Source organism: Glycine max, chromosome 9 (assembly GCF_000004515.6).
Source record: "Glycine max cultivar Williams 82 chromosome 9, Glycine_max_v4.0, whole genome shotgun sequence".
Lineage (NCBI taxonomy): Eukaryota > Viridiplantae > Streptophyta > Magnoliopsida > Fabales > Fabaceae > Glycine > Glycine max.
The window spans coordinates 19678256-19692461 of NC_038245.2; the positions used below are offsets into that span (position 1 = coordinate 19678256).

The window sequence follows — 14206 nt, forward strand, 5'->3', positions numbered from 1 at the left end:
GCAAATTATAACTAGTTATAGTGACTATAAATACTTATAATCTAAATATTTTTTAGTTATAGTTATGGTTATTTAAATGACCAAACTATGACCACCCCTACTAATTTGTGGTCAAATATGTGTAATATGTAAAGTGCTTTCTACATCGGTTCTGACAAGACTGATGTTGACAATCATATACAACATCCATTTTAGTAAAACAGATGTTGAATGTGCTATACGATATTGGATTTGTCAAAAACGATGTTGAAATGTGCTATGTCACATTGATTTTGGTTAAAACCGATGTTGTATAACACATATCGATCTTGTATAACACATTTCAATATCAATTTTGACAAAATCGATGTAAATTGTCATTTTATTAAAATGTTTTTTTGGTTCTTACAATAAACTCAACCTATAATTCAAAGTAAGATTTACTATCTTTTTAGTCCTTAAACTTTTTAAAATTTTTGTTTTTAGTCCCCCAAACTTTTTTAATCAAATTTTTAGTCTTTAACTTTTTATTTCGTCTATGATGTTTAGTCCCTTAACTTTTTTTTCCGTTCTTACTTTTAGTCCCTTAAAAGGATTACAAGTAATGATGGAAAAATGTTAAAGGACAAAATTAAGGATGAACAAAAAGTTAAGGGACTAGTAATAGACTTGACAAGTTTAGGGACTAAAACCAAAAAATTTAAGTAATTTATGGATTAAAAGGATAATTTATCCTTCAAAACATAACCAGTCCCAAGCAGTTTTAGTGATACAATATATATTTATATTGGAATTACTATTACATTTACAAATAGCTAACTAAATGATGTCATAACAGTATCAAAAAAGAAAATTTTATATATAAATGTCAGGTAAGATCTACACTATTAAAATGAAATAATGACATTAAATGTTGTTCACTATGCAAGCATAAGCCAGATATATATGGGGTTTTCTTTCTCATGAAACAATGGCATTAAAATGAAACAATGACATTAAATGAATTTTTCTTAGGCGTCTTAAATCAAAATATATTTATAGTATTTATGATATTCTCCCTTTGCATGACCACCTCACGTGAAAATAGTAGTAAGAGCAAGCATCTCTATATAGTAGCATGGAGTAACATATGTAAATGCTTTTCTCCACTTGTACATGTACATCAGCTAGCAAATCTAATTATATACTCTCGCTGATCCATCAAGTATAGAAGAAGTTCCCAAATCAGAAGTTTAGATCCTGCTTTGTCAAATAAAGATAGGAACTCGTCTATCAATGAGCACTTTCCATTAAAATACCTGAATAAGAATAGCTTAGTTCAACACCAAGAAAAAGGTACGTAGGATGAAAAAAACAGAAGAATCATACTTTATGAAACAAGAGCTCAAGCAAATCAAGTGCACTACCCGAAAATTGACTTGAACAAGAGGCAAAAAATAGTTCTATTTGCTAGTTGGAGCAGTTCATCATGTATTCATTGCATCAAGTACCCTTACAATTTTTAAAAAACAGATTGCCAAGCTTAAACACAATTATGCAACAAAAAATAGAAGTTTCCATAAGATATAATAAATTTAAAATGTGCTTTCTAAGTTGATACCTAACACCATAATAACATAAGCTGCTTGCAATTTCAAAGTTCTTTATACTCTTAGAAAAAAGGTCCATACACTCTTAATTTCTCCTTTTCTTTCAAATCTTATGATTAAGAGAACACATTCTCAAATCAAGAAAACAAAATCATATGGTTGAATTGAATACTTATCTACTAATGATGTTTCTCTGTTCACAAATAAAACCAAATGGTTGAACTTAGTTAAGTAATAATCATAACATGAAATAGCAGAAAAAGGTCAGCCATCATAAATTGAATTAATCATTTTTACACCCTAAGTAGTAATCATAACAATCATGTCTAATAGAGCTGCTAAATATTTAGCTCACCTCTCTGCCATCTATGGAATTCAGTAGTTGAACTTAGATACTTGTCCTATTAGTGGCTCCAAGGATAGTCTTCTATTTTTATAAATCAATAGGAAGTAGGAAGACAAAAAATCAATAGAAATTAGCATAGTTACAGACTATCCATGATAATAAAAATACACTCCCTGGACAACAAAAACAAGAATAACAGAATTTCTAACATAAATATGAGTTACCCATTGTTTGCTTTGTTTCTTGCAACTACTAGCTCTATCAGTGGCTCCAAGGATAGTCTTTTTGTTTTTTTAGGATAATAATGTATTATAGGTTAAAAATGAGATGATCCACGTAAAGTGACTTTAGTGTACAATTGGAATAGTATTATAGGTTAATAACGTAACCACGTAAAGTTAAATACAATTGCAGAAAATGAAGTAAATAATCTGACTTTAGTGTATCAACAAGGTCACTTGGAGATAATCCATTGGATTCATCCTTTGTTTTAGGAAACAACTAGTCGAATGCTCGTGCGATGCACGGGGCGGTATTTTACTGTAAGTGACACAAATACTATTAGTCAGAGTCCTGTTTGTATATAACATAGAGATTGTTTGTAAAAAGGGTTGATCGTGTTGGAAACTTTTTGAAATTGCTGAAAATAATATGAAACAAACATAGGAAATAAATAAAAAAATTCTAAATGTATAAAGCATAATTGCGTATGACGTTGGGAAAAATAAAAAAAAAAGTGAATTTGTTTAATAAAGTAACTTGCTTATCATTGGACAAGATATAGTAAATATATTGTCTGATTAGATAAGATTGGGGATAAAAGGATGAATTAAAAAGGGAAAATTGTTCAAGCTGTTAAAAATGACTATAAAATAACTCAGTCGTCGAAGTTGATCTCGTTGTTGTCCCATTCAATATCTTTTCTGATGAGCAATTCCCATGCATGTTCGTCAAAACGGTAGTAGAAGGCTACCGCATCTCCGGGTATCAATTTTTTTTCATGAATAAAGTTGAACCATGGTTTTGCAATTGCTGGGATGTCATTGTGGATGGTGATGTGCCACTGGGTGCATTTTGGAAGGTCGCGCTGTATGGTAATACTTTTCTTTGAACCATAGACAAATCTGGAAGCTGCTGCGGGAAGTATCTGTATGATCAACACAAAGGATGGCCAAACAATTTGATGAGGAAGGAATGATCAGGCAATGGAAAGAGAAAAACAATGACAAACTATTATAGATTGAAAAAAGTGCAGTAAAACCCACCAAAGGGAGGCTATTATGTATCATGTTATGTGTGATATTAGTTGTAAAAATGTATCTTCTAGTAGATATAACGGGCTTTAGACGGGACTAGCTGTGTGTAGGTCCGTCAACATAAACCGTGAAGGTAGTATTTTTGTCCACAGCAACGAAACGCAAAATGACACTCTCATTTAGATTGTGTGCCTTTCTAAATTCATTTAAACCATCAGCAATGAAACATTTGCTATGATGTGTCCTTACTCGGATGAAATGTTTGTTGCCATCAAAGTGGAATAGAACATATTTTAGGTAATTGCGCATCCATTGCCTATGATAAGAGTATGGAACTTGCAGAAGGTTCTGTAGGGAAAAGAAGTGAACCGAAGTAGTTGATAAAAATTGGAAATGAAGTTAAGTACAAGATGGTTGTGAATGTGAATTCTAACCTTTTGAACACGGAATGGTGCTGTAAATCTGATGATGTCCATTGAATCAGATGGGGACTACACGAATGATGTAAAAATATTAAGTAACCAAACAAACAGAGCAAATAGATATAACAAAGATGAAAATGAGAAAGCACAGGAAAAAAGTTACAGTAGTGGAGCGGGAACTGGAAGTGGTCATGCTTGTTTGTTTAGGTAAGATGCGAAGAAGTTGAATAGGTAATGTAGTACACACACACACACACACACACACACACACACACACACACACACATAGTATTTGTTGGGCTTGAAAGTGGCAATAGGGTTAGTTCGATATAAACACCGATTTAATAAATTAAATGGTGACTCCCCGTTGATGGGTTCAAAAAAGAGTTGTGAAGAGTCACAACTGGTAGATGTATACAGCGCTGACGGCTCCCGATATTATTATTTTAGAGTATGAATGTATGATAATGATTACATCTAATGTAGTATAGGGAGATACAACTGCAATAATTGTGCAGTGCATTTATTAGGAAGGGGCCTGAGTGGTGTAACTTTGATTTGGGAGGGGAATGTGGTTTTTTTGTAGACAAAGTGGAAGTTCAGAAGGAAAACCAATAGCAGAGTAAGCAGGGATAGAAAGCGTGCAGGAGAGGTGGAGGGAGTGGGAAAAGAAAACGTTCAGCAACAATTGTGCAGTGTATTTATTAGGAATGCAGTTTGATTGGTGTAACTTTGATTTGGAAGTGGAAAATTCATTTTTTTTAGACTAAGTGGAAGTTCAAAAGGCAAACCCATAGGAGTGTAAGGACGAATAGAAAATATGGAGGAGAGGTCGAGGGAGTGGGAAAACATTTTTATTAAATCACATTAAATTTACCATGAAATAAACTATTTGATATTTACCACGTAATATAAATTTAAAAATAAGAATTGAAGTATTAAATAAATTGGTTGAAGTTGCATTGAATTCTCGAAAATTATCATAGCAATTTTGGAATGCAACAACATACATGATACATGTGTTATGTGTAAGAGTAAATAAAAAAACAAATAGAAAGGTGCAACGTAATTAAATTGTACGATGAAAGGATACCTGTTTATAAATTGGCAAATACTTCGTTGTAAACAACATTTGTGGTAATATTTTTTGGATTACCATCATTGTCATGTATGAGAATATGAAGTCTGTGTTTGCTTTTAACTCTTGAAAGTGCAACATATAGTTGGTCATTGCTAAAAACTGGGTGTGGAAAATACAGTCCTATGTGTTGTAATGATTGTCCCTGAGACTTGTTTATAGTCATAGCATAAGAAACTATGAATGGAAACTGCCTCCTAATAAGTTTGAATGGTCATGGAGATTAAGAAGGAGACATATTTATTTTGGGTATGTATGTCATATTTCCTGTATTAGGCCCAATAATGACTTCGGCCTCAATCACATTAGATCCAAGTTTGGTGATTATGAGCCTAGTTCCCTTGCACAGTCCATTAGTTTGGTCGAGATTTCGTATTAGCATGATTGGAGTATCAACCTTTAGTTTTAATTTATGATTAGATATGCCTTATGTGTAGAAGCAAGCTTCATGATGAATCAAGATTGATTCAAGGAGTTTTGATGATAACAAAAATGATGACAAAAATCTCAAAAGTCAAGATCACTTCATGATAACAAAGATGATGACATTCAAGAATGAGTTCAAGATTGAGTCAAGAACACTTCAAAGATCAAGAGGAAATTTGATTTCAAGAATCAAGAATCAAGATTCAAGATTCAAGAATAATCAAGATCAAGATTCAAGACTCAAAGATTCAAAAATCAAGAGAAGACTTAATCAAGATAAGTATTAAAAAGTTTTTCAAAACATTGAGTAGCACAAGAAGTTTTCACAAAATCATTACCAAAGAGTTTTACTCTCTGGTAATCGATTACCAGATTATAGTAATCGATTGCCAGTGGTTTTAAAACGTTAAGATTTTCAAAATTCAAAATGAAGAGTCACATCTGTTGATGTGTAATCGATTACACCTTTATGGTAATAGATTACCAGTGACTGTTTTCGAAAAATTCATTTCCAAAAGTCACATTTCTTCAAGTGACTTGTTTCTGAAGATTCTTTCAAAAGTCATATCTTTTTAAGTGATTATTTTTAAAGGAATTGCCAAGAGTTACAAGTTTTGACATGAGTCATCAAGAAACTATAAATATGTGACCTTGGCATGAAACATTTTAACAATCACATTCATCCCAATCATCTCTTTCAATTATCTTTCAATATTTGCTTTCATCTCTTTCAACGGTTTTTCTGTTTCATCTTCTCTTCATCTTTCTAAAAATTTTTGTTCAAAACTTTCTCTTCCAAGAAAAGTTCTTGTTCAAAAACTTGTGCTATTCATCTTTTTCATTCCCTTCCCCCTTTGCCAAAAAGAATTCGCCAAGGACTAACCACCTGAATTCTTTTTGTGTCTCTCTTCTCCCTTTTCCAAAAGAACAAAGGACTAACCGCCTGAATTCTTTTGTGTCTCCCTTCTCCCCTGTCAAAGAATTCAAAATGACACAGTCTGGGAATTCTTTTGATTCTTCCCTTTCCCATATACAAAAGATTTCAAAGGACTAACCACCTGAGAATTCTTTTGTATCCCCATTCACAAAGTTTCAAAGGTTTAACCGCCTGAGAAATTTGTCTTAACACATTGGAGGGTACATCCTTTGTGGTACAAGTAGAGGGTGCATCTACTTGGGTTATTGACTGAGAACAAGAGAGGGTACATCTCTTTTGGATCAGTTCTAGTGGAGGGTACATCCATTAGGTTGTTCAAAGAGAACAAGGGAGGGTACATCCCTTGTGGATCTTTGCTTCTAAAAGGATTTTTACAAGGTTGAAAAGAAATCTCAAGGACCAAAAGTCGCTTGGGGACTGGATGTAGGCACGGGTTGTTGTCGAACCAGTATAAAAACTCTTGTGTGTTTGTCTCCTTCTTCCCCACTCTTTTACTTTCCGTTGTGCACTTTAATTCCCGCTTTTACTTTTGGTTAAGTTTCTTTTCTATTCTTCATTTACTTAACAACATAGTAAAAGCCTTAGAAGAGTAAATTTTTAATTAGTAAAGGTTTATGAATAATTAATTCAACCCCCCTTCTTAATTATTCTGAGGCCACTTGATCCAACAATCTGGGATGGTGATTTATGAAAATCCGTCATTATCTTGTCCAATTTTTCCATCTCCTATGTCAAGTAGCCATTCTGAAAATTGTTTGAGCTCTTGATTGTCGGGCTGTTCGGGAGCACTTGATAACAATCTCATGTTTTTTGTGAGTTTAAGAATTTGGAAATGGTCCCAAATGTATGATGCATTTATAGTTGCATGAACAATGTCTGAGCGATTACCTTTTGGAACAATAGGCAAGATCTGTCGGAAATCTCCACCAAAAACTACAATTTTTCCTCCAAAAGGCAGATTGTTCGGCATGATGTCTTTAAGGCTTTTATCTAGTGCCTCAAATGCAAATCTGTGACACATTGGAGCTTCATCCCAGACTATTAGTTTTGTAACCTTTAATAATTCAGCTAACTCACTGCCTTGATGAATATTGCATGTCGAATTTTGTGTTGCAGGGACTGGTATAGCAAATTTGGAATGCGCTGTCCGACCACCAGGCAATAGTAATGAAGCAATTCCACTTGAAGCAACTGTACAAACAATTCTACCATTGGAGCGTATAGCAGATGATAAGGTTGTCCAAACAAATGTTTTGCCAGTTCCACCATATCCATAGAGGAAGTAAACTACAGCTGATTGAGTGTTAACTATACGGATAATGGTATCGACAATAGTTTTTTGCTCATCTGTAATTATATATTGACATATTAAGAAATACTAATATGCACTATTGTGATTGAGGAGTGGCTTAATAAAATGTGTTATAATTTGTGAATACCTCTGAGCAAATGGTATGCTCTGTTGAATTATGCTGCTAGCATTTGTTTGTCATATGCCATTTCATTATGGATTGGTTTATTATGGTGCTGGTTGGGTGCATATCCTATTGGGTATGGCATGGATGGAAAATCTCGCAAGGTCGTTCTGTTGGCTTGTAGCATATTCTCAATCTCAGTCAAGCATAAATGAATTGTTTCCTTTTCAGTAAGGTGGATACCTGTGATTAGTAAAATAAGAAACACAATGATTATGAGTAAACAATAATTATTTAGAATATATAAAATTACCTTGTTTTCTATGATCGAATGTGATATCATCTGCCATCCATTGCCATGTCTGTTGCCAAACATATTCTGGTCTGTCCATGGTGTTCATAAATAAAATTTTGACAAATAATTTTCTTAGGTAGTGTGCAGTACCCCAATTATTAGCTTCTTGTAAAGCACTAATAAATTCTTGATCACTACCTAGAAAGCCTTTTGCAAAACATGTTTCCTTAAATGTACCATATACCACACCATTGACTGTTCTAATGTCACTGTAAGACTGTGCACCTTTGGCAGTGGATATCATCATCTAAGGTAAAACAATTCACCAGCTAAAGGTGGGACCCATATGAGTCTGCCTATTGTATTCCCTTGTTTTCTTGGTTGCCAGCATCTTTTACGGGCAACATAAACAAATCTTGAGATATATTGATGATATGTAAGAACCCGTCCATAAGAACATATTTTGTTAGAATGCATCCAGGCTGTGAACATGGATTCTTTGATTGTGTTTTTTTATAGGACTTCACCAATTTGTTGATCATCTGTCCAGTAAACATGCTGTTGATTTTCAAGATGGAAATATAGCCGCTCCACTGCTGGGGAACGTCTGTGCATCGGGAATGCGAAAATTTTCCAACATGCTTCAGGGGAAGATACATACCTAATGATTCAAGCAATATAGATATATTGTTGAAGATACAGTCAGATGTTGGTAAGTTTGAGTTAAATATATAATATTTAATAAATAAACTTATGTGAAATGATGTTGTTATTTTAATCAGGTGAGAATAGAAGCATACCTGCAATCAAGATATTGTTTAGTTTCATCTTGAACCTGAGAGTGGTCACCATTCGAGGTGTGATGATTTAGAAGAGTGGCTATGATACGGTCAGAACCTTTGTTGATGTATTTGAACAAATATTTGATGGATGTACTTTGATTACACCATTCCACATTTAGGTGTGTTTTATATTTCAATAAGAGTTGTGGATTGTATGGTACAACAAATCTGTTATCTAGTTCAATTCCATTTTTCATCACTGTACGTCCATCATTTCTTCTCCTATAAACTGGAAATCCATCTTGGTCAACAATTGTTGCTCCATGGAATTTTTTTGTAAAACATCTAATACACTTCCCATTGACCATACATGGTGATCTTTTATTTGCAAACCCACATGGTCCATGCATCATATGGCTGGAGACAATTTCAAATAATTCTACCTGGGTGTGTTTGTTAGGTATTTCTGCTGAAATGATGTGATCAATATCCTCTGGATTTGGTAATTTGTTTGAAGGGTGCAGAAAGATTAAAATGTGGGCATATGGCAATCCTCTTTTTTGCCACTCAATTGTATAAATAATTGCAATAAAGTTGCATTAGTGATACTATAAACATCAATTTACAAAGTAGGGAAAAAGTCATAAAATTTTTTATCACTTACATCCAATAATGTTACCAAAGATATTGCCATGTTTTAAGTCATTCATCAATTGATTGAGTTTTATTTTGAAAACTCGTGTGATAATATTAGGGCAATTATGGGGGGTGAGATTGGATTGTGTGACCTTGCGTTGTATTTCTAGCCATGTTGGATTACATGTTATTGTTAAGAATAAGTCTGGAAATTCAAGATGTCCACAAATTGCCATCCCATCAAAATAGAGTTGCTCTATATATCTTTAACTACCAACAAAACTATTTGGCAGTATGATTCTCTTTCCTTTATCCCTACCAAGTGTTTCAGGATGATCATTAGAGGCAGTGAAATTGATGTATTTGTCAACCCTGAGTTGTTGTTGATGTTGTCTCACATAGTTAAGTTTTTTAGACTCAATCATGCAATATCCATCAACAATCCATTACTGAAATAATCTTCTGGAATGAAGTATAGTCTGAGCTTCGTTGATTCTTGACTGCAGCCTATAACAAAAATATTCGCGTAACGTGACTTTTTTCCTCTTTGCAGTATGTATATTGGCATGATCTTTGTGAGGTATATCTAGTATGTAACCATCTTCTCCTTTTGGGTATAAAAGTGGATATTGCAAAGGTAAATATGCAGGATGAAGTTCATGTATTCTCTTTAGAAATCCGGATTGTTTTTCTATTATGATATCTCTTTTATCAGCTGAGTGTTCATCACCAACAATCAAAGCAGCAACTTCAGTGGTAGTTGGTAAGTTATATAACCTTCCATTTGTTTGTCTTTGACTAATCAGTTTTATCTTTAGGTCTGGAAGTGCAGCAGATTGCAATATGTCCCTTGCCATCCTAAACTTTTGGGCATAATAATTATGATGATCGAGCATGTCTTTGATTGCAATGATAATCTATTCATCAAGCATATTGTGCATGCTGTAAATTAAAAATTAGTCAGAGCAGAATAGGCAGTTATTTGAAAATGTAATTTTTTATAGGTGTAACATAAGTATAAATACTAACGGGTTTTGTGAAAGTCTATTGTTGATCTCATTGTCTGTATCATAAATATATAGTTGTGAAAACTTGGGTGGGTTATTAGGCATAGGGAGGAGGCTTCCAATAAGATGATGTGTTTGGCCATGTATAGGGAAAGTTAGAGGTCCCTTTCCAGTGTTATAGGATGTGTCAATTTTGATACCGGGAGATGTGAACGCAAACATTAGATTATACATTCGTATGTACTGCTGGAAATTCTTAGCTTTAGCATCCTGGTTATTGAAAAGTAAGTAATTCAATGGATGGGGTGGTTGTTGCAATAGAGGCAATTGTATTTTTCCATCAGAACAACATAATGAAAACCTTGGTTTCTTGATTTGTTTGTCTTTATTTATCCTCTCATCATACCACATCATAGTTTTACAATGTGGGCATTCCTATACAGGATCTCCAATATGAATGTAAGCACCACCTATAAATAAGTTATTAGTAATAATTATATATATGAAACACATTTGAATGCATTTTTTTAGTTGAAAGATAAAACATGTATTTTGCTATGCAGATGAGGCGGTTAGAAAGGTTTGTTCATCGTAATCATCAAGACCATCTATCGTTGGGTCATTCAATGAGTATTCTATATATATTGATATGGTATAACACACATCAGCCGAAACTATTTGATTGATTTATTTGATGATGGAAGAAACACAATATAAATAATGGATGATTACCTATATCGATGTTTTCCTGTGTCTTATTTAGATCATCATCGGTGGAATCTGAGAGGTCATGGCCGACAAATTGATGATCCTGTGTAGTGTTAGTTGGTGTGTGATTTTCATCTGCATAATAAACACACAATATGGCATCCTATATATAAGTTGACTATAGAATAAGATTTGAAAAGGATGTAATAATAAATAAAATGTGTCTATGTAGATATCTAATAATAGCATAACAAAAAAAAATTACCTATATGAATGTGAAACTGTGTGATATTGGAATAACGATCACTGACTTGGCATGTGGATGTAGAAGGAGTTGTTCTATTTTTTTTATTGTCATAACATGACATCAAATTCCTCTGGATGGAAGAAAGATTGACTGTATGGTTTTTCGAGCAATGTCCAGATTGATTCATAGATAAAGTTCTGTGTGGTGGTGTACATTGGAAGCTTGTAGCGGGGTTATTATTATGGTTAATGGTCGGGCTACATTGTGAGATATACTGCAAGTTGTCTATAATAATAGTTGTTGTAAGTATAATATTAATTTGAATAATGTATAAATGAATTACAAATCTGTATTAATTGATACCATTAGTGATTGAACTTTGTGTTTTTCGTTGTAAAATAATTTTCCTACGCTTCCTTCATTCAACATAGTTGTCCATGAGAAGTTAGATTTATGCAACAACTGGCTTATAATTGTGAAACAAAATGAAAATCAAACGTTGAAACTAAGTTAAATAAGTAGCTGTAGTTGCTGGATTTTGAAATGATACCAATATTATAGCTATTTGGATGAGCGAGTAATGGGATATGTATTTGCAATTGAAAAACCACAATAGCATAAAAGAATACAAAAATTTGTAGCGAAACACGCATTAAATTTCATACTCGATGGTTTAGTCTAGTACGAATGGTCTACCGCTGTAAAGTGTCTGGTTTGCAAATTCTCTGATGTGTGAACATTTATGATCATCGTCTTTGTTTTTGAAGTTGAATACATTTAGTGTTTGATGAGGGAGGAAATAAAATGTTTGAAATTAAATGGTGCATTGCCGGATGAATTGAAAGTAACAAAAGTTTTTGAAGAATTGTTTCCATAGCATTAATATTGATATTGATTGATTGACATCAATGAGGGATTGACAAAGGCCGTCGAATGAGGGAAGTAAGTTTATATAGTTGGTGAAACCACCTAACGAATCAAGGTTAGTCAGTGTTGCTGGTAAAGGTGTATCTAAATTTGTTTCATTAAATGCATTGAGCGTGGCATCCCAAAAAATAGTCACCTATAAAACGCAGAACAATCATACCATACGTTTTTATAGTTGTACACATTAAATGCATTTCCAAGTAATGAGGTTAGTGACAATATAACAATAATTTTAAGTATTGAAAAAATCACAAAGCGATAGACATATATTAACGGCATTATTGTTAGTGTTTTGCATATGACTAATAATTTTTGGAAGCCTGGGATAGGTTAAGCATGGGATATTAATTTTAATGATTAATATAATTATAATTATTAATATAACTGATGTGATGAATTCATGAATTTTAATTGTGTTGTGTTATAGGCTAAGTAAATAGAATTGATTATGTGTGTTGGTACACAATGTTTTACATAGGTATATAATAATAATAATTGAATTAAAATTTAAGACCACCAAAAGCAAGAGATTGAACAGCTGATTAAGAAACATGTTTGTTATACCATATATAATATTGATTAAAGTGGAACAACAAATATGATATTGAATTAAAATTTATGATCACAAAAAGCAAGAGATTGAACAGATGATTAAGAAATATATTTATTATACCACATATAATATTGATTCAAGTGGAACAACAATTATGATATTGTCTAATATGCCAACACATATGAAAGCAAAAAATATATAAATTTTGTAATGGACAACCAAAGCAACGAAACATTGTTATAAGTGTTATCCCTCTTATGTAGGTAGACTCCTCTTTATCGCATCCAATGTGTTCGCTCAGGATGATCAGTCATAGACCTCCGTTAGCGTGGTAATAAAAGACAACCTTATGCTGAGGCATCAAGTAATTGTGTCTCAGGTCAACAACAGGATATTCAGATCTGCAATCAATGATATGCATGCCATGTGCTAGCAACTGTAATATTTAAACAAACAGAGTTAAATATAATGGGATGGACGTGTTTTTGGATATCAATATTTCCATGTGAGGATATGATGGCCATCTTGCCTGCAACAGAGAAATGATTGTAAGTTATAGTTATTGTGGTCACTGACAAAGGCAGAACCTGAAAAATTCCTATATAGATTTCATAAGAAATACAATTACACACTACAAATAATGGATGTTGATAGTTTCCGTAAGTTCTGATTTATTTCAAAGTCAAACTGGAAGTTGCATCCCTGGTAAAGTGATAAGCATCTGTGACATTAAAGCACAACAAATGTAAATATAATATACTATAATATAAAAATATAAAATATAAATATGAATATTTGATATATATATATATATATATATATATATATATATATATATATATATATGTATGATATAAAAATATAAATATGAATATAAGAATAAATAAATAAAAGCATTAAATGACATAAGCTAATATTTGGATATATCCCAATATTTGGATATATAATAAAATGGTAAATATGACAGGAGGATATAGCATGGAAGGAAGTATTTTGTTCGTGACACAGTCAATGTCGATGTAGTAACATCCAAACAAAGCAAACCAAATCGATTTATATGTTATCGTATGGTAAATTAAACAGTAAATTGTTATGGTCCAATTTAATTGATTTAATAATTATAATGGCAATGACGATAGTAAAGAGTATGGGACAGATGAAAACCAATGAAAAGTCAAAGGATAAATAAATATTCACATATATATTTGACATTCGATTGTTTATACATCATTGCTATCAAATGATGGTGGACTACACAAAATATATTGTCATATGTATTGTGTTAGCACATTCAAAACGATCAAATTGATGTAAAACGAAACATAGAGGCTGATACCACAGGATTGTGTAAGCACTAATTACTTAGCTTTGATATGTTTGTTAGTTCATAACTGATACTGTGTATACTCATCAGAATCCAAATCAGAACTGGTTTGCTGACAACTAATCCTTTTGGTTGGAGTTAAACAGGTTGAGTTCCTCGGATCGTAATCAGTGGACTATGACAATGATGGTTGTGGACAGATTTAGTAATATATATATA

At 32.7% G+C, this 14206-nt stretch overlaps 1 protein-coding gene across 1 annotated transcript; it reads right to left on the bottom strand.

Moving 5' to 3' along the window:
* Positions 1–6778: 6778 nt before the first annotated feature.
* On the bottom strand, positions 6779–7900 carry LOC100810849 (ATP-dependent DNA helicase pif1). The gene is made up of 2 exons (XM_026123911.1): positions 7822–7900; positions 6779–7440 (listed from the first exon to the last, which is right to left on the bottom strand). Exons 1-2 carry the CDS (start codon positions 7898–7900, stop codon positions 6779–6781), a joined length of 741 nt encoding a protein of 246 aa, XP_025979696.1.
* Positions 7901–14206: the final 6306 nt, after the last annotated feature.